At 40.9% G+C, this 27,874-nt stretch overlaps 1 protein-coding gene across 3 annotated transcripts in view; it reads left to right on the top strand.

Moving 5' to 3' along the window:
* GPLD1 (glycosylphosphatidylinositol specific phospholipase D1) overlaps nt 1-27,874 on the top strand; it is a 120,858-nt gene that overhangs the window by 48,235 nt on the left and 44,749 nt on the right. For 2 of the 3 annotated variants that reach the window (XM_063725390.1, XM_024248181.3), the window contains 6 exons: nt 2,682-2,737; nt 17,107-17,185; nt 20,885-20,982; nt 21,944-22,054; nt 23,461-23,509; nt 24,505-24,559. In XM_063725390.1, the coding sequence (XP_063581460.1) occupies nt 2,682-2,737; nt 17,107-17,185; nt 20,885-20,982; nt 21,944-22,054; nt 23,461-23,509; nt 24,505-24,559 (448 nt within the window). Of the gene's footprint in view, nt 1-2,681; nt 2,738-17,106; nt 17,186-20,884; nt 20,983-21,943; nt 22,055-23,460; nt 23,510-24,504; nt 24,560-27,874 lie in introns of those variants that run through there. The other variant, XM_054557286.2, reaches the window with a different exon arrangement.

The following is a 27,874-nucleotide window of genomic DNA, read 5'->3' as shown; positions in this document are numbered from 1 at the left end:
GAGTCATCCTGGATATAGGGAGATGGCACCACAGAGTTATTTAAAATTTTTATTTTTCTAGCTTTATTGATGTATAATTGACAAAAATTGTATAAATTTGAGATCTATAACATGATGTATTGATATATGTATGCCTTGTGAAATGATTAGCACAATCAAGCTAATTAACACATCCGCCCCCCACATAGCTACCATGTTTTTTGCATATGGGCTGAGAACACTTAAGATCTTTCTTAGCAAAAGGATTTGGTTCTTGTATGAAGTGTATTTGTAACATGTTTTAACACATGGAAAATGTGAGTCAATTTGTAATAGAATTAGCTATGATAACATTCTACAGCAATTTTCAGATTAATTTCAGATATACCTGATGTTCTGAGTTTTCTTTTTTTTTTTTGAGACGGAGTCTCACTTTGTCCCCCAGGCTGGAGTGCAGTGGCGCGATCTTGGCTCACTGCAAGCTCTGCCTTCTGGGTTCACGCCATTCTCCTGCCTCAGCCTGCTGAGTAGCTGGGACTACAGGCGCCCACCACCATGCCCAGCTAATTTTTTTTGTATTTTTTTAGTAGAGATGGGGTTTCACCGTGTTAGCCAGGATGGTCTTGATCTCCTGACCTTGTGATCCGCCCGCCTCAGCCTCCCAAAGTGTTGAGATTACAGGCGTGAGCCATCGCGCCCGGCCTGAGTTTTCTTTAATTTAGATAAAAATTATAACAGAATTTTATAGTTATACTACCTCCAGAAGTCTCAAAGAATAATAAGATAGGCAAAAAATGAAAATTTATCAATGCAAAATAGACATATATACTGAGCTATAATGGGCAAGGACCTGTTATCACAGAATTTGACTATCTGAAAGGACACTAGAAGTCACCGAGTGCAGTTCTTTTCTTTTGCAGATGAAGAAACTGATACTAGACAGTTTTACAGCTAACTTTTTAGTAGCCTGGCCTAGAATTACGTGTCCTGACAGCTGGTCTGGCATTCTTTCCATTAAAAATGTATTGCTAGAAGAGAGTAGGGAAACAATGGAAAAGAGAATCAGACTTAGGTTCTAGTTCCAGCCATCCAGTAAAGTAGATGTGTGATTCTGAGCAATTCACTTTACCTACCTCTCAATTCTATAAAATGAGAGGGTTGAACTTCTTAAAGAATTCTAAAGTGTCTTCCAGTTCTATATTCTGTGAAGTTGAAATTGCCAAAACTACAGAGTAAGCTGATGAGGAACAAATATAAATGGAAATACTCAATTTTTAATCCTTGGTGTTTAAAAATTTACAAGACAGATTGCATCTGAAATTTTAACAAAACCAGATAATTGCTTGCCTTTCTTCAATAAGTACCAAACAAAGGTCCTAATCGACATTTAAAGAATAATATTTATGTGAACATAATTGAAGGCATCTCCTAAAATAGAATCTGCACAGATTCTGAGAATTTTTTTTACATAGAAGAAGACCAAAACGCCATCATTTATTTACTAATAAATTAGATGATTTTATAAATATTTTGGTTTACTTTTTCATTTCTTATAAAGGGCCTGAGTGGAAGGTCAGCATTATGTGAGTGAGTTAATTAGAAATGGCTTCACTCAGCGTAAATCACTGGAATCCTATACACAGGTTGTTTGTATTTGTGGATTGTGACTTTTATGATATTAATGCTTATAATATAGTAGTGGCGATAGTTTTTTGTTATATGAATTTTTAAAATTGGAGGTGATTCACAACAGAAATAAGATATCACCTTTGAATGTCACTTCACAGGGAATGTTGGTCCCCTTATTGATTCTTGGGAGATTAGGCTGTGGGTGGGTGTGGGGTGGAGTTGGTAGCTTTCTGAGATTATTTTGTCCTTCTGGTCCAATGATGAAAAACTTTTGAGGATAGTTGGTTCAGTCCATAGGTTAGGTGTTATATTGTATTTTGTACTTAGGTTTGTCTGCCTCAGTACTGAAGCAAAATATGATGATGACAGTTTCTTTTTTTTTTTTTGAGACAGAGCCTCACTCTTGCCCAGGCCGGAGTGCAGTGGCGTGGTCTTGGCTCACTGCAACCTCTGCCTCCCGGGTTCAAGTGATTCCCCTGCCTCAGCCTCCCGAGTAGCTGGGATTACAGGCGCACGCCACCATGTCTGGCTAATTTATTGTATTTTTAGTAGAGACGGGGTTTCTCCACGTTGATCAGGCTGGTCTTGAATTCCTGACCTCAGGTGATCCGCCCTCCTCGGCCTCCCAAAGTGCTGGGATTACAGGTGTGAGCCACCATGCCTGGTCTGACAGTTTCTTTTTCTTGAGCTCCTACCAAGTGTCAGCCACTGTGCTTGTCATGTAGCATTTATTATTTCAACCAACCTATAGGGTGGGTATTTTTTAAACTCAATTTTCCATAGGAGGGAACTGAGGTCCAGAGAGGTTGAATAGCACTAAAGCTCATAGAGCTATTTAATAGTTAAGCAGAAACTTTAAATCACCATCTAAACTTGCTTTGTACTATAACAATAGAAATACTGCACAAATCTATACCTAATGAAAATTGCCAGTGAGTGCAAACTCATTTCATTTCCTGCATCCTTGACAGTTATAACCACAAATTGTGTATTTTTCTTTTAAAATCATCTCGCCTAAGTTACGTTTTCAGTAATAGTTGAACTTAATTGATTTATGTATTTATTTCTCTCAGGACACAGAGCTCTGGAGTTTCTTCAGCTTCACAATGGGCATGTTAACTACAGAGAGGTAGAAATCTTGATTTTTCTTTCCTTCTTTGTGCATTAGTTTTCTTCTATAGGTGCCAAACAAAGATCCTAACAGATATTTAAACAGTAATTTTAAGACTCAATTTGGCTGGGTGTGGTGGCTCATGCCTGTAATCCCAGCACTTTGGGAGGTTGAGGCAGGTGGGTCACCTGAGGTCAGGAGTTCGAGACCAGCCTGACCAACATGGAGAAACCCCATCTCTACTAAAAATCCAAAATTAGCTGGGCGTGGTGGTGCATGCCTGTAATCCCAGTTATTCGGGAGGCTGAGGCAGGAGAATCGCTTGAACCCAGGAGGTGGAGGTTGTGGTGAGCTGAGATTGCACCACTGTACTCCAGCCTGGGCAACAAGAGTGAAACTCTGTCTCAAAAAAAAAAAAAAAAAAAAAAAAAAGAAGACTCATTATTTATTTCTTTATGTTATAATGTTGTATATTACGTTATTAATGTTATAAGACATTAATATTATGGTTAAAAGGTATATGTCTCCTCCAAGTGCTACTTGAACATTTTATATGTATCTTATATAGATCACACTTAAAATTTAAAGATTTTAATGATGTGAATCATAATTTATATAGATCACACTTAAAATTTAAAGATTTTAATGATGTGAATCATAATTTGAAAAAATACTTGAGAAAGAAATTTTTTAAATAGTACATTTTAAAAATTTTGCTAATCTTCTCTGTATCATTCCAATATTAGTATATGTGCTGCTGAGAAGAGCACATCTTTTTTGTTTTTATTGTAGAGATGGGGGTCTCACTGTGTTGCCCCAAGCTGGTCTCGAACTCCTGGGCTCAAGCAATCCTGCCACTTTGGCCTCCCAAAGCACGGGGATTATAGGCATGAGCCACTATGCCTGGCCCATCTTTTTTGTTTTTATTTAAAAAAGTCATACTTGAGAGAGATCATTTATTTTCCACTTCATGTTACTGTGTGTTGTGCACAAATTGCGTCACCAGGAGAAGGAAGTATTTATTAAGAAATATGCACTGAGATTCTCCAGAGATTCTCCATCCAACTCCTACTATATTCTATATCCTTGTAGGACTAGCTCATGACTCACCTTTACCCATCTTCAAATGAACACATTCTGATCATATGCACTATTTGTTCTATGGCTAAATAATACTTTGTGACGAAGGTGTAATTCTTTCATACCTACATTTGATAAGTGGTTAGCATTCCCTTCTGACATCAGAATTGGATCATTTAATAACATTAAGTCTTGATAATCCATTTGGGAAGCAGGATGGTAAGATAACTGAAATTTATTGTATCCTCAAAATATTTTTAGTCATAAGATTCAGCTTCCTCACTTGCCAACCTAACAGGCCGAATGAGGAAAAGCAGCATTTATATCTGATAGTCATCTTCATTGACCTTGACAGTGAGTAGGCAGGAAAGAGGAGTGGAAATGAGAATCTGCCTAATTCATCACATGAACAATCAATCCAGAGTGTGTGCAGAGTGATTTCTAGTAGAGGTTTTCTACAAGGTATTCTAGTAGAGGTATTATTAATTTAAAACATGTTAAATGGACACAGACGCTCCCTTTCAGGATGCGTTCTAATCCAAATACTAATGTCATCCTCAGAAATAGGCCAGGCGTGATGTCTCATGCCTGTGATCTCAGCACTTTGGGAGGCCAAGGTGGGTGGATCACTTGAGGTCAGGAGTTTGAGAACAACCTGGCCAACATGATGAAACCCTGTCTCCACTAAAAATACAAAAATCAGCTGGCCATGGTGGCAGACACCTATAGTCTAGTCCTAGCTACCTGGGAGGCTGAGATGGGGAATTGTTTGAACCCGGGAGGTGGAGGCTGAAGTGAGCTGAGATCACACCACTGCACTCCAGCCTAGGCGACAGAGCAAGGCCTCATCTCAAAAAACAAATGGTGGGCTGGGCGCGGTGGCTCACGCCTGTAATCCCAGCACTTTGGGAGGCCAAGGCGGGCAGATCACGAGGTCAGATCAAGACCATCCTCGCTAACACGGTGAAACCCTGTCTCTACTAGAAATACAAAAAATTAGCCAGGCATGGTGGCGGGCGCCTGTAATCCCAGCTACTCGGGAGGCTGAGTCAGGAGAATGGTGGGAACCCGGGAGGCGGAGCTTGCAGGGAGCGGAGATCGCACTGCTGCACTCCAGCCTGGGGGACAGAGTGAGACTCCGTCTCAAAAACAAAACAAAACAAAATGGTGGGGCATGCCTCTAATCCTAGCTACTTAGAAGGCTGAGGCAGGAGAATCGCTTGAACCCGGGAAGCAGAGGCTGCAGTGAGCCGAGATCACCCCACTGCAGTCCAGCCTGGGTGACAGAACAAGACTCTTCATAAGTTCACATGAAAATACCACCAATTCTAATCCGACACCCCAGGATTTACTCTAGCCTTCACCACGTCCATATCCTTAACTCCTTTCTCTAATGCTGAGAAACCTGGCTCCCGTTATTCTCAATATCTTTACTTATGTGCTTAGTCTCCTTGTATGTAATCAATTTCTTTTTTCTTTTGTTTGAGATGGGATATTGCTATGTTGCTTAAGATGGTCTTGAACTCCTGAGCTCAAGTGATCCTCTTGCCATAGCCATCTGAGTAGCTGGGATTACAGGTGTGCGCCACCAATTTCTTGACCATGCTTAGCAAATCCCCTTTGCCTGACATGGCCAGAAGAATCCCCTTGGCCCGGAAACAAATGAAAAAATAAAACTAAACATATATAACAGACATATAAATAAGACATAAATGACATGGGAAGGGGAAATATTCGTAATTACTCAGGTATTTCATTAAATTTTTTGAAGGAACTCCAGATTTGGAAACAGTTTGGCTTTTAGGGCTTAATTTTTATTCCTTTTCTTAGACAGGGTCTTGCTCTGTTTTTTTTTTTTTTTTTTAATTATTATACTTTAAGTTCTGGGGTACATGTGCAGAATGTGCAGTTTTGTTACATAGGTATACACCTGCCATGGTGGTTTGCTGCACCCATCAACCCATCGCCTACATTAGGTATTTCTCCTAATGCTATCCTTCCCCTAGCCCCCCACCCCCTGACAGGCCCCTGTGTGTGATGTTCCCCTCCCTGTGTCTATGTGTTCTCATTGTTCACCTCCCACTTATGAGTGAGAACCTGCAGTGTTTGGTTTTCTGTTCTTGTGTTAGTTTGCTGAGAATGATGGTTTCCAGCTTCATTCATGTCCCTGCAAAGGACAAGAACCCATCCTTTTTTATGGCTGCATAGTATTCCATGGTATATATGTGCCACATTTTCTTTATCCAGTCTATCATTGATGGACATTTGGGTTGGTTCCAAGTCTTTGCTATTGTGAATAGTGCCGCAATAAACATAAGCGTACATGTGTCTTTATAGTAGAATGATTTATGATCCTTTGGGTATATACCCAGTAAAGGGATTGCTGGGTCTAATGGTATTTCTGATTCTAGATCCTTGAGGAATCACCACCCTGTCTTCCACAGTGGTTGAACTAATTTACACTCCCACCAACAGTGAAAAAGCGTTCTTATTTCTCCACATCCTCTCCAGCATCTGTTGTTTCCTGACTTTTTAATGAATCGCCATTCTAACTGGTGTGAGGTGGTATCTCATTGTGGTTTTGATTTGCATTTTTCTAATGACCAGTGATGGTGAGCTTTTTTTCGTATGTTTGTTGGCTGCATAAATGTCTTCTTCTGAGAAGTGTCTGTTTATATCCTCCACCCACTTTTTGATGGAGTTGTTTTTTTCTCGTAAATTTGTTTAAGTTATTTGTAGATTCTGGATATTAGCCCTATGTCAGATGGATAGATTGCAAAAGTTTTCTCCAATTCTGTAGGTTGCCTGTTCACTCTGATGATAGTTTCTTTTGCTGTGCAGAAGCTTTTTAGTTTAATTAGATCCCATTTGTCTATTTTGGCTTCTGTTGCCATTGCTTTTGGTGTTTTTGACATGAAGTCTTTGCCTATGCCTATGTCCTGAATGGTATTGCCTAGGTTTTCTTCTAGGATTTTTATGGTTTTAGATCTTATGTTTAAGTCTTTAATCCACCTTGAGTTAATTTTTGTATAAGGTGTAAGGAAGGGGTCCAGTTTCAGTTTTCTGCATATGGCTAGCCAGTTTTCCCAACACCATTTATTGAATAGGGAATCCTTTCCCCATTGCTTGTTTTTGTCAGGTTTGTCAAAGATCAAATGGTTGTAGATGTGTACTGTTATTTCTGAGGCCTCTGTTCTGTTCCATTGGTCTTTATATCTGTTTTGGTACCAGTACTATGCTATTTTGGTTACTGTAGCCTTGTAGTAAGTTTGAAGTCAGGTAGCGTGACACCTCCAGCTTTGTTCTTTTTGCTTAGGATTGTCTTGGCTATGCGGGCTGTTTTTTGGTTCCATATTAATTTTAAAGTAGTTTTTTCCAATTCTGTGAAGAAAGTCAGTGGTAACTTGATAGGGTTAGCATTGAATCTATAAATTACTTTGGGCAGTATGGGCATTTTCATGATACTGATTCTTCCTATCCATGAGCATGGAATGTTTTTCCATTTGTGTCCTCTTTTATTTCCTTGAGCAGTGGTTTGTAGTTCTCCTTGAAGAGGTCCTTCACATCCCTCGTAAGTTTTATTCCTAGGTATTTTATTCTCTTAGTAGCAATTGTGAATGGGAGTTCACTCATGATTTGGCTGTTTGTCTATTATTGGTGTATAGGAATGCTTGTGATGTTTGCCATTGGTTTTGTATCCTGAGACTTTGCTGGAGTTGCTTATCAGCTTAAGGAGATTCTGGGCTGAGACGTTAGGGTTTTCTAAATATACAGTCATGTAATCTGCAAACAGTGACAATTAGACTTTGTCTTTTCCTTTTTGAATACCCTTTATTTCTTTCTCTTGCCTAATTGCCCTGGCCAGAACTTCCAATGCTCTGTTGAATAGGAGTGGTGAGAGAGGGCATCCTTGTCTTGTGCCAGTTTTCAAAGGGAATACTTCCAGCTTTTGCCCATTCAGTATGATATTGGCTGTGGGTTTGTCATAAATAGCTCTTATTATTTTGAGATATGTTCCGTCAATACCTAGTCTATTGAGAGTTTTTAGCATGAAGGGGTGTTAAATTTTGTCAAAGGCCTTTTTCTGCATCTATTGAGATAATCATGTGGTTTTTTCATTGGTTCTGTTTATGTGATGGATTATGTTTATTAATTTGCATATGTTGAACCAGCCTTGCATCCCAGGTATGTAGCCGACTTAATCGAGGTAGATAAGCTTTTTGATGTGCTGCTGGATTCGGTTTGCCAGTACTTTTGTGAGGATTTTCACATTGATGTTCATCAGGATTATTAGCCTGAAATTTTATTTGTTTGCTGTGTCTCTGCCAGGTTTTGGTATCAGGATGATGCTGGCCTCATGAAATGAGTTAGGGAGGATTCCCTCTTTTTCTATTGATTGGAATAGTTTCAGAAGGAATGGTACCAGCTCCTCTTTGTACCTCTGGTAGAATTCAGCTGTGAATCCATCTGGTCCTGGACTTGTTTTCGTTAGTAGGCTATTAATTACTGCCTCAATTTCAGAACTTGTTATTGGTCTATTCAGGGATTCAACTTCTTCCTGGTTTAGACTTGGGAGGGTGTGTGTGTCCAGGAATTTACCCATTTCTTCTAGATTTTCTAGTTTATTTGTGTAGAGGTGTTTATAGTATTCTCTAATGGCAGTTTGTGTTTCTGTGGGATCAGTGGTGATATCACCTTTATCATTTTTTATTGTGCCTATTTGATTCTTCTCTCTTTTCTTGTTTATTACTCTGGCTAGCAGTCTATTTTGTTGATTTTTTTTTTTTTTAACCAGCTCCTGGATTCATTGATTTTTTGAAGGGTTTTTCATGTCTCTATCTCCTTCAGTTCTGCTCTGATCTTAGTCATTTCTTGTCTTCTGCTAGCTTTTGAATTTGTTTGCTCTTGCTTCTCTAGTTCTTTTAATTGTGATGTTAGGGTGTCGATTTTAGATCTTTCCTGCTTTCTCTTGTGGGCACTTAGTGCTATAAATTTCCCTCTACACACTGCTTTCAATGTGTTCCAGAGAGTCTGGTACATTGTGTCTTTGTTCTCATTGGTTTTAAATAACATCTTTATTTCTGCCTTCATTTCGTTATTTATCCAGGAGTCATTCAGGAGCAGGTTGTTCAGTTTCCATGTAGTTGTGTGGTTTTGAGTGAGTTTCTTAATCCTGAGTTCTAATTTGATTGCACCGTGGTCTGAGAGACTGTTTGTTATGATTTCCGTTCTTTTACATTTGCTGTGGAGTGTTTTACTTCCAATTATGTGGTCAGTTTTAGAATAAGTGTGATGTGGTGCTAAGAAGAATGTATATTCTGTTGATTTGGGATGAAGAGTTCTGTAGATGTCTATTAGGTCCACTTGGTGCAGAGCTAAGTTCAAGTCCTGAATACCCTTGTTAATTTTCTGTCTCGTTGATCTGTCTGATATTGACAGTGAGGTGTTAAAGTCTCCCACTATTATTGTTTGGGAGTCTACGTCTCTTTGTAGGTCTCTAAGAACTTGATTTATGAATCTGGGTGCTTCTGTATTGGGTGCATATATATTTAGGATAGTTAGCTCTCCTTGTTGCATTGATCCCTTTACCATTATGTAATGCCCTTCTTTGTCTTTTTTGATCTTTGTTGGTTTAAAGTCTGTTTTATCAGAGACTAGGATTGCAACTCCCCCTTTTTTTTTTTTTGCTTTTTACTTGCTTGGTAAATATTCCTCCATCCCTTTATTTTGAGCCTATGTGTGTCTCTGCATGTGAGATGGGTCTCCTGAATACAGTGCATGGGTGGGTCTTGATTCTTTATCCAATTTGCTGGTCTGTGTCTTTTAATTGGGGCATTTAGCCCGTTTACGTTTAAAGTTAATATTGTTATGTGTGAATTTGATCCTGTCATTATGATGCTAGCTAGTTATTTTGCCCGTTAGTTGATGCAGTTTCTTTATAGTGTCGATGGTCTTTACAATTTGGTGTGTTTTTGCAGTGGCTGGTACCGGTTCTTCCTTTCTATGTTTAGTGCTTCCTTAAGGAGCTCTTGTAAGGCAGGCCTGGTGGTGACAAAATCTCTCAGCATTTGCTTGTCTATAAAGGATTTTATTTCTCCTTGGCTTATGAAACTTAGTTTGGCTGGATATGAAATTCTGGGTTGAAAATTCTTTTCTTTAAGAATGTTGATTATTGGCCCCCACTCTCTTCTGGCTTATAGGGTTTCTGCAGAGAGATCCACTGTTAGTCTGATGGGCTTCCCTTTGTGGGTAGCCTGACCTTTCTCTCTGGCTGCCCTTAACATTTTTTCCTTCATTTCAACCTTGGTGAATCTGACGATTATGTGTCTTGGGGTTTCTCTTCTCGAGGAGTATCTTTGCGGTGTTCTCTGTATTTCCTGAATTTGAATGTTGGCCTGCCTTGCTAGGTTGGGGAAGTTCTCCTGGATAATATCCTGAAGAGTGTTTTCCAACTTGGTTCCATTCTCCCCATCACTTTCAGGTACACCAGTGAAACGTAGATTTGGTCTTTTCACATACTTCCATATTTCTTGGAGACTTTGTTTGTTCCTTTTCATTCTTTTTTCTCTAATCTTGTCTTCTCACTGTATTTCATTAAGTTGATCTTCAGTCTCTGATGTCCTTTCTTCTGCTTGATGGATTCGGCTATTGATACTTGTGAATGCTTCACGAAGTTCTCATGCTGTGTTTTTCAGCTCCATCAGGTCATTTATGTTCTCTAAACTGCTTATTCTAGTTAGCAATTCCTCTAACCTTTTTTCAGGGTTCTTAGCTTCCTTGCATTGGGTTAGAACATGCTCCTTTAGCTCTGAGGAGTTTGTTATTACCTACCTGCTGAAGCCTACTTCTGTCTGTTCGTCAAACTCATTCTCTGTCCAGTTTTCTTCCCTTGCTGGCCAGGAGTTGTGTTGCTTTGGAGAAGAGGCGTTCTGGTTTTTGGAATTTTCAGGCTTTTTGCGATGGTTTCTCCCCATCTTTGTGGATTTATCTACCTTTGGTCTTTGATGTTGGTGACCTCGGATGGTGTCTCTCTCTAACAGTCAGGACCCTCTGCTGCAGATCTGCTGGAGGTCCACTCCAGACCCTGTTTGCCTTGGTATCACCAGTGGAGGCTGCAGAACAGCAAAGATTGCTGTCTGTTCTTTCCTCTGGAAGCTTCGTTCTAGAAGGGCACCGCCAGATGTCAACCAGAGCTCTCCTGTATGAGGTGTCTATTGGTCTCTACTGGGAGGTGTATTCCAGTCAGGATACACAGGGGTCAGGGTCCCACTAGAGGAGGCAGTCTGACCTTTAGCAGAGCTTGAACGCTGTGCTGGGAGGTCCACTGCTCTCTTCAGAGCAGTCAGGTAGGGACGTTTAAGTCTACTGAGGCTGTTCCCACAGCCACCCCTTCCCCCAGGTGCTCTGTCCCCAGGGATTTGGGGTTTTATCTATAAGTCCCTGGCTGGGGCTGCTGCCTTTTTTTCAGAGATGCCCTGCCCAGAGAGTTGTCTTGCCCTGTTACCCAGGCTGTGGTGCAGTGGCATGATCTCGGCTCACTGCAACCACCACCTCCTGGGTTCAAGCGATCCTCCCACCTCAGCCTCCTGAGTAGCTGGGACCACAGGTGCACGCCACCACACCCAGCTAATTTTTTGTGTTTTTGATAGAGACGGGGTTTCAGCATGTTGCCCAGGCTGTCTCTTAACTCCTGAGCTCAAGTAATCTGCCCGTCTCAGCCTCCCAAAGTGCTGGAATTACAGATGTGAGCCAGAGCTGCTGTGTCCGGCCTTTATTCATTTTCATTTTTGTCAATTTGGTAGGTTGAAAATGGCTTTTGTTTTAGCTTTAATTGGCATCTTAATTTATTTTTTTATTTTTTGTTTTTGAGACAGGGTCGGGCTCTGTCACCCAGGCTAGAGTGCAGTGGCATGATCTCGTCTCACTGTAACTTCCACCTCCCAGGTTCAAGTGATGCTTTCAACTCAGCCTGCCAGGTAGCTGGGACTACAGACACACACCACCACACCAGGCTAATTTTTGTATTTTTTTAAGAGACAGTGTTTCACCATGTTGCTCAGGCCACCCTCAAACTCCTGGACTCAAGCAATCCTTCCACCTTGGCCTCTCAAAGTGCTAGGATTACAGGCATGAGCCACCATGCCTGACCCGGCATTTTAATTATTAACTTATTAATGAGTTTAAATATATTTTCAATATTGGCCATTTCTATCATCCCCTCTGTGAACTGCCTGTCTTTTGCTAATTTTAGTATTACAATATTTATCTTTATTTTGACATGTAAGAATGGCTTATTTATATTAGCCCTTAATGTAGCAAATAATTCTCGTGGTTATTTTTCTTTTAAATTTATTTATTTATTTATTTACCATGCAGAAATGTTAAATTTTTGAGTAGTTAAATGCATCAATTTTTCTGTCATGGTTTCTACTTGTAAATTATACTTAGAAAAATCATTCCCACTTCATGGTTATATAATTATTCACTTAAATTTTATCCTGTTAATTTTATGGCTTCATTTTTGACATTTAACCTTATAATTCATCTTGTATTTGGGTATAAAGCTTGACAGGGATCCAGTGACTTGTCATTGGTAATATTAATTTCAAGTCAGTGTCACCTAGGGCAGTAGTCCCCAAGTTTTTTGACACCAGGGACTGGTTTCATGGAAGACAGTTTTCCTATGGATGGAGTTGGGGGTGGGGGGTAGATGGTTTCAGAATGAAACTGTTTCACCTCAGATCATCAGGCATTAGATTCTCCTAAGGAGCGTGCAACCTAGATCCCTAGCATGTGCAGTTCCCAATACGATTCACATTTCTCTGAGAATCTAATGCCACTGCTGTTTGTGACAGGAGGTGGAGCTTCGGCGGTAATGCTTGCTTGTCCACCGCTCACCTCCTGCTGTGTGGCCCCATTCCTAACAGGTCACAGACTGCTACCAGTTCATGGCCTGGGGGTTGGGGACACCCTGATGTAGGGTAAACATGGATTTGCCCATGCAATGATGGTATACACGTTGTTACGGGGTTGTGACATCACCCTTTATTGACTACTCCATCCATTATTCATCTATTAGACGTTAAGTTAAATGTATGCTTGGCCAGGCACGATGGCTCACTCCTGTAATCCCAGCACTTTGGGAGGCTGAGGCAGGCAGATTACGAGGTCAGGAGATCGAGACCATCCTGGCTAACATGGTGAAACCCTGTCTCTCCTAAAAATACAAAAAATTAGCCAGGCGTGGGGGCGGGCGCCTGTAGTCCCAGCTACTTGGGAGGCTGAGACAGGAGAATGGTGTGAACCTGGGAGGCAGAGCTTGCAGTGAGCCGAGATCGCGCCACTGCACTCCAACCTGCGCGACAGAGTGAGATTCTGTCTCAAAAAAAAAAAAAAAAAAAAATAGTTATATGTATGCTTAACTCTGTTTCTGTAGTCTTTTTTTTTTTTTTTTTTTTTTTGAGATGGAGTCTCACTATGTCACCCAGGCTGGAGTGCAGTGGTGTGATCTCAGCTCACTGCAACCTCCACTTCCCAGGTTCAAGTGATTCTCCTGCCTCAGCCTCCTGGTAGCTGGGAATACAGGCGTGCACCACCATGCCTGGCTAATTTTTACATTTTCAGTAGAGTCGCCGTTTCGCCATGTTTCCCAGGCTGGTCTCAAACTCCTGACCTCAAGTGATCCAACCGCCTCAGCCTCCCAACGTGCTGGGATAATAGGGGTGAGCCACTGCACCTGGCCTTTCTGTACTCTTTATTCTATTTCACTGGTCTGTTTCTTTTGGTTTCAGTATCATACTACTTTTGTTTCTGTAGCTTAAAATATATATATTTTAAGACTGGAATGCAGTGGCATGATCTCAGCTCACTGCAACCTCCACCTCAAACTATTCTTGTGACTCAGCCTCCTGAGTAGCTGGGATTACAGGCAGGCACCACCATGCCCCACTAATTTTTGTATTTTCAGTAGAGTCGAAGTTTCACCATGTTTCCTAGGCTGGTCTTAAACTCCTGACCTCGAGTGATCCGCCTGCGTCAGCCTCCCAAAGTGCTGGGATAACAGGTGTAAGCTGCCGCGCGCAGCCTTTCTGTATTCTTTATTCTGTTTCATTGATCTGTTCTTTTTGGTTTCAGTATCATGCTATTTTTGTTTCTATAGCTTAAAAATATGTATTTTTTTTGAGATAGGGTCTCACTGTGTCACCCAGGCTGGAGTGCACTGGTGTGATCATGGCTCACTGCATCCTCAACCTCCTATACTCAATTGATCCTCCCACTTCAGCCTCCCAAGTAGCTGCACCACCATGTTTGGCTAATTTTTAAATTTTTTGTAGAAACAGAGTCTTGCCATGTCGCCCAGGCTGGTCTTGAACTCCTGGGCTGAAGAGATCCGCTGGCCTCATCCTCCCAAAGTGCTGGAATTACAGGTGTGAACCACCTTGCCCAGCCAAAAATATGTTTTTGGCAGATCACCTGAGGTCAGGAGTTCAAGACCAGCCTGGCCAACATGGCAAAACCTTGTCTCTACTAAAAAATACAAAAATTATCTGGGCACAGTGGCTCACGTCTGTAAATCCAGTACTCTGGAAGGCCAAGGCAGGTGGATCACCTGAGGTCAGGAGTTTAAGACCAGCCTGGCCAACCTGGTGAAACCCTGTCTCTACTAAAAATACAAAAATTAGCTGGGCGTGGTGACGGGTGCCTGTAATCCCAGCTACTCAGGAGGCTGAGGCAGGAGAATCACTTGAACCCGGGAGGTAGAGGTTGCAGTGAGCCGAGATCATGCCATTGCACTCTAGCCTGGGTGACAGAGTGAGATTCTGTCTCAAAAAAAAAAAAGAAAAAAAAATACAAAAATTAGCCAGGTGTGGTGGCCAGTGCCTGTAATCCCAGCTACTCAGAAGGCTGAGGCAGGAAGAATTGCTTGAACCCGGAAGGCAGAGGTTACAGTGAGCTGAGATCACGCCACTGCACTCCAGCCCGGTGACAGTGTGAGACTCCATCTCAAAAAAAAAAAAAAAAAAAAATCCAAAAATACATTTTAATATCTGAAGGATACATCCTTCGTTAGTACTCCTCTTTTTTCCTCAGCAGTTTGCTCTTTGGCATAATTTTCAAAATTTACTTCAGATTATTTTATCACATTAAATAACATACCTACCTCACTGGGAGATGCAGATTCAACAAGTCTTAATACATATAAGAAGCTTAGAACAGTGACTGTTTAAGTAAATAGCCAGTAAAGTTAATTACTATTTTTAAGTGACAAAAGTCCAACTCAAGCTATCTTTTGGAAAAAAGTGCACCTTATTGGTTCATGTAACTGATATCTGCAGTGTGGAACTGGGCCCAGAGCTCTAGATGGTTTCTATATCTCTCCACGTGGAGGATGCTGACAGCCTAGGACTCAGCGTCAGAGCTCAGCAGCCACAAGGGGAAGAGGGCATCTTCCCAGAGCTCTAGTGGAGAAGTCTCGGGGAAGGTGTGAACGGAACTAGCTTTGCTCAAATGTCCATTTCTGAGTCAAACTCTGTAGTGAGGGTGGATATGCTGGCCACAGCATTCTGGTCAGCCCCACCTGAGCGGTGTGGAATGAGCTCTCCTCGGGAGAGGGTGATTCTGCCTCTAGAAGGAGGAGAATGGGATACTGGTTAGAAAAACAAAACCAAAAACCAGATGATACTATCTTTCTTTGTGTTTTAATTTCTTGAAGTACTTCTTTGTTGCCCCTATATATGGTCCACATTATTAGTAAGTTCTTATTAAAAAAAAAAAAAAAAAAAAAAGGCGGGATATTGCCAAACTTTTACTTTGCCCAGTGTGTCCATCAGAGTTCATTTGCAGATAATGGAAACCCCTCTGCTAGTTTAGGCAAGGAAAGGATTAATACCAGGAATTAGAGAATTCACTGTTTACAAACTGTGGGAACTGCAGGAGCAGGCTCTAGGCCAGGTGTCCAGAAAGGACTCCCAAAATAATGCATAGAACTGGCCTGTCAAGGAGCTGCTGCTCCTGCCATTGACAGGCAGTCACTACCCCATTTGCTAGCTACAAATTCAACTGTCGCATACACGGTTTGTAAAATAAGAAGCCACCACCTCACCCGTTGGTTCTGGGACCTCATCACCACCTTGGGCACCTGCCTTACTAACAATATGGTTGTCCTGTACTCTGCCCATAAACACGTGGGAAGCCAGAGCTGCAACATGAGGGGCTGTGCTACCTCTGCTGTGGAAACACCAAATGCTTCCGTGTTAGCCGAGGGCTCCATGGTGGAGGCTGGGCCATATCAGACTGTGAGCTGAGACAGCCTGGGAAATGTAGTCTGTGTTTTCTAGCCTGTAGCATGCAGCTAGACATCCCATAAGGGACTTGGAATGGAAGGAAGTGAGCCAGTTGACCAAGGAAGAACATTTAGAAGAAAACCGCTACCATCTACTTTCACATCATTTTAAAAGGGAAAGGACTTTTTTTTTTAGCCCTCCCAAAACACAAAGGACGTCATCTTACACTAAAGCACAGGTAGCAACTATAAACTGATATGCACATATGTGCGTGCGTGTTTGTGAGCGTGCGTGCATTTGTGTGTCTGTTTTTCTCTTTTCACTGTGAATCATTGAAAATTTTATAAAAACCAGCTCTGGGCCAGGTATGGTGGCTCATGCCTGTAATCCCAGCACATTGGGAGGCTGAGATGGGTGGATCACCTGAGGTCAGGAGTTCGAGACAAGCCTGGCCAACATGGTGAAACCCCATCTCTACTAAAAATACAAAAATTAGCTGGGCATGGTGGCGCATGCCTGTAATCCCAGCTACTCAGGAGGCTGAGGCAGGAGAATCGCTTGAACCTGGGAGGTTACAGTGAGCTGAGATTGCGCCACTGCACTCCAGCCTGGGTGACAAGAGCAAAACTCCATCTCAGAACACAAACAAACAGCAACAGCAACAAAAACAACAGCTCTGGGTCAGTAAAACAACCTTAAAGCTTCAGGGAAATCCTGCTTTACTAGGTTGTCAGAGAAAAATGAAAGAAGATGAAATTTAAACAAGTGTTTTCTGCTATTTCTAAATTAGCCTCTCTGTGTTTGGTAGGGAAGAATCTGAAGTTATGTATTGTTGTGTTTTGTCTTGGATTATGTGTGAATTTTAATTATTTATTTACTTTATGCCTGCTTTCCTTCCTTTTTCCCTTTCATTCCATCTATACCCCCATAGTTCTAGCATCTCATCACAGGAAGTTGGTGGGGCCTGTATTCCCCAGGCTGTTGACTCCTGCCCCTTAATCTCTGTATTTTCCTGCTCTGCAGCTGTTACTAGAACACCAGGATGCATATCAGGCTGGAACCGTGTTTCCTGATTGTTTTTACCCTAGCATCTGCAAAGGAGGTAAGATGGAAGTTTGCAGACTGAATGAAGTCACTTTTACTTGGTTAATAGGGATAGCTATGACTTTAAAAAATATATATATATGTGTGTGTACTACATATTTTTAATTGCACAGTATATTTTCCATTATTGTTGAGAACAATTTGTTTCCCAACAATATTGTTGGTTAATGACTTAGTTTACATAGTTGCATTTTCCATTTAGCTATAACTGACCTGGTTAAGCGTAGAAATTCTGAAAATTTTATTTTTCGGTGAAAACCTAAGTGGCATGATAAAAGACATTTTGCAAGAGATCAAAAGGTCTGAGTTTGTGTTCCTTCTATATTAGCATGTGACCTTAAAAAAGTCACTTATCCACAGAATCTCAATTTTCATGTCTTGGCAAAGATAATGCCTGCCCTGCCTAGACTGGATTGTCCTTGGCATTAATGCACAGTATTTTGTTAAGTGTTATGCAAATCTCAGATACTATTATCTGTAAGAGTTAAAGAAAGAGGAAAGAAACATGAAAAGCAGCTTAACAGTCAAAGACAGATTTATTTTGGAGAAGTAAACCTGAGAGGGGGCTTCTGGCCAATTTTGGTCAGGAACACTCTCTCTTACAGACTGAGAGTATTTATTGGCGAGAGAGCTTGCAATGTTTCTGTGTGGGGGAGAAGTTTATGGTGGGATTGGAATGTCTCTAGTTGGAGGGGAGGTTATCTTGGGGTTGACATCTCTCCGGCTGGAGGGGAGGTTATCTTGGGGCTCGCACATCTCTAGTTGGGGAGGGGTTTGGAATGTTTCTGATTGGAGATGTTATCTGTGATTTATGGTTATGCTGACTGTACCCATTAGGCCGATGCCCTTTGGATTTAGGCAATTTTTGGTCAAGGTGAACTTAAAATGGCAGTTCTTGTCCAAGATGGCAATGCTCCTGCTCTGTCATTATCAGTGAACTAGTCTCATGAGTCGTATCAGTCAGAGCCCCAGCAGGACCCAGAAGTCACACTCAAACTGAGTAATTGGAAAGGAGCTTAGTAAGGGCACCATTTTCAAAGATATGGACAGGAGGCGAGGAATTGCAAAAGATAGTTCAGGGGAGGGAGAGATTACTGAAACCGTGGAGAGAGAGAGAGCTGCATGAAGAGGACCACTTGATGAGAGCTGGACCTTCAGCTAAGGGGCACAGCCAGCCCACTGTGACCCCACAGAAGGGGAGCTGGGAGAATACATACCCCAACTTCTGTGTCTTCATTTTCTCTGATCTGTCAGTTCTCTTTATTGGCCAAACCCAACCCAACCAAAGCCAGAGGGCCACGAAGCCAGTTGAAGCAGGTGACCTCAGAGTTGCCCTACAAGGTAGAGAAGGATGGGGAGTGGGTCTGGAAGGACAAATGGAGGCCCCCAGCACACTGGGTCCTTGTATAAACTGCTTCTGGGGTCTTGGGTCATCTATTATTATCCCTTTCCTTTAATTCAGTGATGTCTTTGGGACTGAAATGAACTATTTGGGGCTAATCACTCCTGTAGTTAGAATCCCAGACAGCTAGCTTTTGTATTTCTCATATTTATAAAGAGTTTTGTTCTGTTTCCCTCTTAGTCTGTTAACTATAATTTCTCAATCCTATTATTTTGCCTGCATGTTATAGTTCTCCTTTCTAACCTTTTATTTCTAATTTAGCACTTCCCAAACTGTATTCATGGGAGCTCTACTGTCCCTTGATAGCTTCTACAAAAAAGAAAGAAGAAAGGATATTTTTGTCCATTCAATTTGAGCAACATTGCTTAATGTACGCCATTTTTAGAGACAGACAAAACCCACACTAGTCAAGGTTCTGAGGAGAGTGGAAAAGGAATGTAAAGTATTTACCTAGCATTTTCCATTTTTTTCTGCAGCAATAAATACTCTTGTGTGATGAAAAGATTGGGACTGGTATATGACTAGTTACAGGGAATTTGTATACAAATTCCACTTATTCCACTTAGGTTTTTATGCATTTTTCCACATTTTACCTTGTCTCATACATACCTAATTCAGCTGTAGTTTTCCTTTTCTTATTTGGTGATGATTCACTTTCATTGCATCTTTCCAAAGCACTTAGTTTTCTTGGATACTTACTTGCCAAAGAAAAAACACCTTTTTTTTTAAAAGTTATTTTTATATTTTTTAGAGACAGGGTCTTGCCAACTGTTGCCCAGGCTGGGGTGCAGTGGTGCAATCACAGCTCATTACAGCCTCAAACTCCTGGCCTCAAGCGACCCTCCTGCCTCAGCCTTCTGAATAGCTGAGACTATAGGTGTGTACCACCATACCTGGCTAATTTTTTATTTTATTTTTAAATTTTTGTAGAGACGGGGTCTTCCTATGTTGCCCAGGCTAGTCTCAAACTCCTGGCCTCGGGGGGTCCTCCCACTTCAGCCTCCCAAAGTGCTGGGATTACAGGCATGCACTACTGCACCCAGCAAAACTCTTCATTTGTATTAGTTTACCTAATATTGAATTAGCCTTTATAATTACAGTAACAAGGACATCTGGTTTAAACAGGATTAGAAGTGGGTCTGATTGACCCTTTGGGAGCTATGGTATAGACAGGTAAGTTCAAGTCTCTGAGCAGTGGCTTGCTAGCTGTCAGCATCTAGCATGCTCTGGGGGACTTTCTTTTGCTTCCAGTCTGTTGGATTTACAGAGGGATCAGAAAGCTTCAGTTAATCTGCTAATTTGTTTAAGTTGAAGTTGTTCAAAAGAGCTACTGCCATATTTAATTCTGGAGTTCTACTGTATTCTGGAGAACAAGAATTGTTTAAAGCTTTATCTCTAGGAAAACTGTGGGAGCAAATCAAATGTCTTGGTTCTAACTTCTTTGAAAATCATTTTGAAAAAAACCAATGATTTAAAACATGGCACATGTATACATATGTAACAAACCTGTACGTTGTGCACATGTACCCTAAAACTTAAAGTATAATAATAATATTAAAAAAAAAAACTGGTTCGGCAATTTTTACTTTAGGAACGGCATAGAAAAATTGAACTGAGGGATCTGAACTCTGCAGTTTTGCTTTTAGTTACCCTCGTAACATTTGGCACTCCATGAGGCATTCGTGGCTCTTGGAGGTTTAGCACAGAGGCCAGTTCTGTCTTTCCTACCCGTCTTGTGGGAATAAAGAGCTACATGGGACACGCACTGGCCCACTCAAACGATGCTTGCATAAAATGCTCACTGGGGCCCGTGCCATTTTGCAATAATTATTATAAAGTCAAATGCTTGAAAGCATATGAAATATCTGGTTTTATTTCTTGTACTCTTAAGGAGGCTGACTGTGAGGGACAAGGAAGATACTTCTTAAAACCCCAACAAATAAACGAAACCAAAGTACAACTTGTTTCCTTAGCTTTAGGGCACAGAAATGGAAACACTTCTAGCCTCTATTCTAACCAGGTAGCCAGGCTTGCAATACCATGAGCCAGTTTAGGCTCTGTCCCTCTTACTGTAGGGTTCTTTTTAGTCATTAGGCAGACAGTACCATGCCTATTGCAAAATCTCAGCTGGCCCTTCTGTTTTAGAGGCTTCTGTTGAAAGTCGACAGGAGAAACTGAGGGGCATGGAGGGAAGGAGGGGAAGGGACACAGCAGCGCAGCGGGTGGTGTGGAAGATTTGACTGAGACTCTCCAACTTTTAAGAGAGAATCCAGAGCCCTGCTTTTGTTTTGTCAGGAAAATACCATGATGTGTCTGAGAGCACTCACTGGACTCCGTTTCTTAACGCAAGCGTTCATTATATCCGAGAGAACTATCCCCTTCCCTGGGAGAAGGTAGGTGTGGTCCTCTAATCCTTAAAATATTTAGCACCAAACCTGCCATGTACTGTTTTTGCACCCACATTGACCCCATTTGTACCACTCTGTAAGGGCTGCCCACCATTCCACCTTCAGTGTCATGCACGTTGCTTGGACATAGTAGATGGCTAGCTAATACTTGAATTACTTATAAATACAATTTGGGATATATCACTTCATCATTTTGCTCCAATAGTAATTAATCTGAAAGCACTTCCAACACATCATAAAACGTTTCCAGAAGTCCTTATGGTTTTGTGTGTGTGTGTGTGTGTGTGGTTTTTTTTGTTTCTGTTTTTGTTTTTTTCAGACAGAGTCTCTCTCTGTCACCCAGGCTGGAGTGCAGTGGTGCGATCTTAGCTCACTGCAAGCTCCACCTCCTGGGTTCATGCCATTCTCCTGCCTCAGCCTCCCAAGTAGCTGGGACTACAGGCGCCCACCACCACACCCGGCTAATTTTTTTTTTTTTTTTTTTTTGTATTTTTAGTAGAGACGGGGTTTCACCATGTTAGCCAGGATGGTCTCGATCTCTGGACCTCGTGATCCACCCGCATAGGCCTCCCAAAGTGCTGGGATTACAGGCATGAGCCACCGCCCCCGGCCTGTGTGTGGTTTTCTTTTTTTTTTTTGAGACAGAGTCTTGCTCTGTCGCCCAGGCTGGAGTGCAGTGGTGCAATTTCAGCTCACTGCAACCTCCGCCTCCCAGGTTCAAGCAATTCTTGTGTCTCAGCCTCCTGAGTAGCTGGGATTACAGGCAAGAGCCACTGCACCTGACCTCTTATGTGGTTTTTAATAACTAGAAACTGCAATATACTTTCCTGAAATTTTTTGTTAAGTCTCAGTAACATAAATGAATTTATGTTTATTGAAACTTTTAATAGGATTGTTATTATAAAATCACCCAAACACACATGACTCTAATTTGCTTGTTTGGCAGGACACAGAGAAACTGGTAGCTTTCTTGTTTGGAATTACGTCTCACATGGCGGCAGATGTCAGCTGGCATAGTCTGGGCATTGAACAAGGATTCCTTAGGACCATGGGAGCTGTGAGTACATCCCTTTATGGGGAATGACTTTATGGGAGTGATACTGTCACACCTAAGATCAAAACCTGACCGTTTTAAAAGAAAGGAAAATGTTAGGTTATTCAGACTTCTGCCCAAAGCAGTGTTTGGTTAGAGTCTCATCTTTTCCAATTTGTTCCTTTTCTTCTTCTTTTTTTTTTTTGAGATGGAGTCTCGCTCTGTTGCCAGGCTGGAATGCAGTGGCGCGAAGGCGCGATCTTGGCTCACTGCAACCTCCAACTCCCTGATTCAAGTGATTCTTCTGCCTCAGCCTCCCGAGTAGCTGGGATTACAGGCACGCACCACCACGCTCAGCTAATTTTTATATTTTTAGTAGAGACGGGGTCTCACCATGTTGGCCAGGGTGGTCTCGATCTCCTGACCTCGTGATCTGCCTGCCTTGGTCTCCCAAAGTGCTGGAATAACAGGCATAAGCCACCGCGCCTGGCCCAATTCATTCCTTTTATTCTTCTTGCCAACTGGGTAGATTCATCCACAAGAGCAGAGTGGCTAGTGTGTACTGAAAACAGTAATAGATGTGATGTTTTGTTTTAGTCACAAAAATATTTGATAAATCTTATGCTTTATTCAAGCTGTATATCTTAAGGATATGAATACCTGCCACTTGATTCTATTTAAAAGTAATACTTTTACTTTACTGGACTTTTTCTCTTTCTTTTTAACTTTCTATATGAAAATGCCACGTCCTCAAACTGAAAATTGTGATCTTACCTGATGATTTAGCCTCTGGAAGGCCCCCTGGTCCTTAATTTATGTTAATTACCTTCTGTTAGAAGTTTCAACTTCAACTCAGAGATTTTTATATATACCCTATAAGGCAGAGTTGTCTGTAGTAGCTTTATTACCAGACATATGTATCCAACTCAGCTGCATATATATATATATGTGTGTGTGTGTGTGTTTTTGAGATGGAGTTTCACTCTTGTTGCCCAGGTTGGAGTGCAGTGGTGCAGTATCGGCTCACTGCAACCTCCACCTCCTGGGTGCAAGTGATTCTCCTGCCTCAGCCTCCCAAGTAGCTGGGATTACCAGAACCTGCCACCATGCCTGGCCAATTTTTTGTATTTTTAGTAGAGATGGGGTTTCACTATGTTGGCCAGGCTGGTCTCGAACTCCTGACCTCAGGTGATCCACCCGCCTCAATCTCCCAATGTGCTGGGATTACAGGCGTGAGCCACCGCACCCTGCCTTTTTATTATTATTATGTTTTACTAATAAAATGTTAGTGTGAAAATTGAGTCTGTCTATTATGCATCCTCAGCAATTCATTGAGTTAGCTGTCATCTTCCACCACTTGCTTGATTGTGGAAGTAAGAGTTGGGGCTACAATTTGTAATACACACCAGATGGTTCTCTTTCTTTCTCAGATTGATTTTCACGGCTCCTATTCAGAGGCTCATTCGGCTGGTGATTTTGGTACTGTTTATTTACATTTGCTAAATTTTCTCGTGGTATAGTTCACTTATATTGACGTCACTAGTGTGCTTTAAATATGTGTGTCTTTAATATTTTGCTGGTTGCATGTATTTTCTATTTAATGTTGCAGTTCATTTAGAGTAGAGATGTACCTCATTTAACACAGAGATGTATTTCTAAAAACTTCTGTCTATGTGTATTGTTTTGTTAAAAAATTCTACATTTTGTTGTTGACATGTCATAATTTTAGGAAAACTTTACTTATACATTGGGTTAAAATTCATTAGCTAGTGTCTCCTGCTCTCCTAATACTTTAGCTTTAAACTAGTAAACTCCACCTTTTGCCTGTAGTAGTAAATTGCTTTTAAATATTTAAACTAGGTGGTGAATGGTGTTTATTAAACCCTTATGGTCGATATTTCCTTAAAGTAAAACAAAAAACACCTTTGGTTATATGGCTAGTTCTTTCTTAATTTATATGTTTCACTAACTAAGATTTTTAAAAGATAATTTTTTCTTAAAAAAAAAAAAAAAAAAAAAAAGGCCGGGCACAGTGGCTCACACCTGTAATCCCAGCACTTTGGGAGGCCAAGGCAGGTGGATCACCTGAGGTCAGGAGTTCAAGACCAGCCTGGCCAACATGGTGAAACCCCACCTCTACTAAAAATACAAAAATTAGCTGGGCGTGGTGGCGCATGCCTATAATCCCAGCTACTAGGGAGGCTGAGGGAGGAGAATTGCTTGAACCCAGGAGGCGGAGGTTTCAGTGAGCCAAGATCACGCCATTGCACTCCAGCCTGGGCAATAAGAGCAAAACTCCACCTAAAAAAAAAAAAAAAAAAAAAAAAAAAGGGCATGCCTTTACCTAAAACAATGAACAAAAATGTGTAATAATGTGAAAAACTAATAATCCGACTTGTCAGACCTCGTGTTGAGAGATGCATGCTATGTTTGTCACTAATCCACCAAATGTCAATATTTTTCTCATACCCTAGGAGGAGATGTGTTGAGCCAGTTTGAATTTAATTTTAATTACCTTGCACGACGCTGGTAAGAGCAATGTACATTTAAATATGTGGTATCTAAGTGGCAATTAGAGCCTTGACTTTTTTCCTTAGAAAATATAACTGACAATATAATTAGAAGTCTTCTGCACTGGTAAATTTTGAAAAGTAAAATTGCATATTAGCATAGTCTAAGTAGATTCTTTGAAAAATTGAATTCTGCTCAATTTTGAATGGAGTGGAGTTGCTGAGTCATAGTTTACTTTTTCAAAATGATCATCTTAACTTATGCTACCATTAGCTTTGTGTAATCATTCTGCTTCTTCTGCATTCTCCAATACTTGGTATTGTCCAACTGTTAAAATTTTCCAGCCTGTTTGTATGTAATGGTAGCTCATTAAGGTTGCAGTTGGAATTTCCCAGATTACTAAAGAGGTCACACTTTCCTTCTATTTTATGGATCATTTGTGTTTGATTTTAAGTGAAAACTTTTTCCAGTTTTCAGTCTATTTTTCTGTTGGGTTGTTTATCCTTTTTATTTATTTGTGAGTATTTATATATTCTGGCTTCTACTCTCTTGTCAGTTTGTCACTTAGTTATTACAAATGCCTTTCACAGTTTGTGGTGTCTTTTCACTTATTTTATTGTGTATCTTGACAAACAGGATTTGTTAATATTCATGTAGTTGAATATATCAGTTTTTCCTTTGTGATAGGTACTTCTGATGTCTTATTTAGGAAATCTGTTCTTAGCTAGGTGTGGTGGCACAGCATCTGTAGTCTCAGCTACTCGGGAGGCTGAGGTGGGAGGATCACTTGAGCACAGGAGTTTGAGGCTTCAGTGAGCTATGACCGCGCCTCTGCACTCCAGCCTGAGCAACAGAGTGAGACCCTGTCTCTTAAATAAAAAGAAAGAAAACCTTTCTACCTTGAGGGCAAATGGTTTTTCTCTTACATAGACTTCTAAAGCTTTTATAGTTTTATATCTTAGCTTTATGTCTTTGATGTAACTGGAGTTAATTTTTTGTATGTTCTGAGATGTAAATCTAATTTTATTTTTTCCTCTGGAGATAATGGATTGTCCCAGAATGATTTATCAATAGTCTCCCCTTTCCTTACTGATCTACAATACCTTCTCTGTTTTTGGTTTTCTTTTTCTTTCTATCTTTTTTTTTGAGACAGTCTAACTCTGTTGCCCAGGCTGGAGTGCAGTGGTGTGTGATCTTGGGTCACTGCAAACTCCAACTTCCAGGCCCAAGTGATCCTCCCACCTCAGCCTCCACCTGGCTAATTTTTTAATGTTTTGTAAGAGATGAGGTCTTGCCATGTTGCCCAGGCTGGTCTCGAACTCCTGGGCTCAAGTGATCTGCCCACCTTGGCCTCCCAAGTGTTGGGATTATAGGTGTGAGCCACTGCACCCGCTTTGGGTTATAAATTAAAATGTTATGTATATGTATGGGTCAGTTTCTGGGCTTTCCGATATGTCCTTTTGGTCCCTGAACAATACTGATTATTTTAATTGCTGTAGCTTTATAATGAGTCTTGGGCTCTGTTAGGGTGGATCTTATAACTAGTCCTTCTTTTTCCTCAAAAGCACCTTGCCTATTCTTTGCCTTTGTTCTTTCAAATAAGATTTAGGCTCAAGTTGTCATGTTCCAAGAAAAACTTTGCTAGAATTTTGATTAAGTGTTTATTGAATCTAGAGATGAATTGGAAAATTAACAATTGAAGTATTGAGGCCAGGCATGGTGGCTCATGCCTGTAATCCCAGCACTTTGGGAGGGTGAGGCAGGTGAATCGCCTGAGGTCAGGAGTTCGAGATCAGCCTGGCCAACATGGTTAAACCCTGCCTCTACTAAAAATACAAAAATTAGCCTGGTATGATGGCACGTGCCTGTAATCCCAGCAACTTGGGAGGCTGAGGCAGGAGAATCACTTGAACCTGGGAGGCAGAGGTTGCAGTGAGCTGAGATCATGCCATTGCACTCCAGCCTGAGAGACAAGAGCAAAACTCCGTCTCAAAAAAGAAAAAAAGAAAAAAAAATTTACCATTCATATAAAAAGATTTGTAAGTTATAAGTAAGATAACATCACTATTTATTTCTTTACTTTTTATCAGGCGTATCTACTGATTATTAAGAGAGAAATTAGTTTCAAAAATCTCCCGCATGAGGGTAGATTTTTCAATGTCTTGTAGTTCTGTCAAAGTTTGCTTTGCTATATACATTTTGAAGATATGTTGTTAGGTACATTCAATTTCAAAAGGATATCTTGTGAATTGAGCTTTTTATCGTGAGGCAGTATCCCTCTTTATCTCTAATAATAGTTGCTGCATTAAAGTCTCCTTTATCAGATGTGACTGGAGTTAAACTGGTCATTTTTGGTGATATTCCATGGTGCTAGAATAAGTAGGCTTAAGTTAAGAACTGCCAAGATCATGCCACTGCACTCCAGCTTGGGCGACAGGGTGAGACTCCAACTCCATCTCAAACAAACAAACAAACAAAAAAAACCATCCGGGTTCCGAACCTAACATGTAGGGTGTGGCACACATTCTCAGGGCAAAAGCTGGTTGTCCCGTTTGCTTACCTCCCAGGGTTTTTTTGTTTCTAGTTGTTTTTGGCCTTTGAAAAATTTCTGCTGTCCTGCTAGCTTGGTGTACCATAAAACCTAAAGTATAATAATAATAATAATAATAATAATAAAAGAAAAAAAAAATATATTTTTTTGTTATTTTGTCTGACCTTTTAAGCTATTTTTATTGGGAATGCCATTCCACGCTCTTATAAAATAAAAAATGAGTCTCTCAATTGTTTCTTTCTTTTACCTGCTAAAAGAAACCTACTAAAGTTAGATTTTATTGGTTGTGATTTTTATCTTGTTTATTCTGAGGATTTTTAAATTAAAAGATGATTGAGTATAAATCTGATTTTTAAATGCTGCTCTTTGCAACTGAAATAACTAATGTTTGTGAACCAAAAGCCTGATTTAGAATTCTTTTCGTTGCTTTATACTATAAACCAAGAAGTATCTGAGACAAGTCTCAATCAATTTAGGAAGTTTGTTTTGCCAAGATTAAGGACACACCCATGACACAGCCTCGGGAGGTCTGGATGACAACATGTGCCCAAGGCTGTTGGAGCACATCTTGGTTATCTATACATTTTAGGGAGACATGGGACATCAAGCAATATATGTGAAATGGCTATTGGCCAGTTAGCTTAGTTGTGGTGCTAATGACACCAGGGTCGCGGGTTCAGTCCCCTTATAGGTCAGTGGTTTTGGCCAGGCATGGTGGCGCGCACCTGTAGTCTCAGCTACTTGGGAGGCTGAGGCAGGAGAATTGCTTGAACTTGGAAGGC

The sequence above is a fragment of the Pongo abelii genome, chromosome 5, assembly GCF_028885655.2.
Source record: "Pongo abelii isolate AG06213 chromosome 5, NHGRI_mPonAbe1-v2.0_pri, whole genome shotgun sequence".
Classification (NCBI taxonomy): domain Eukaryota; kingdom Metazoa; phylum Chordata; class Mammalia; order Primates; family Hominidae; genus Pongo; species Pongo abelii.
Note: the sequence above shows the minus strand (reverse complement) of the source record. Positions and strands in the feature narration are given on the sequence as shown.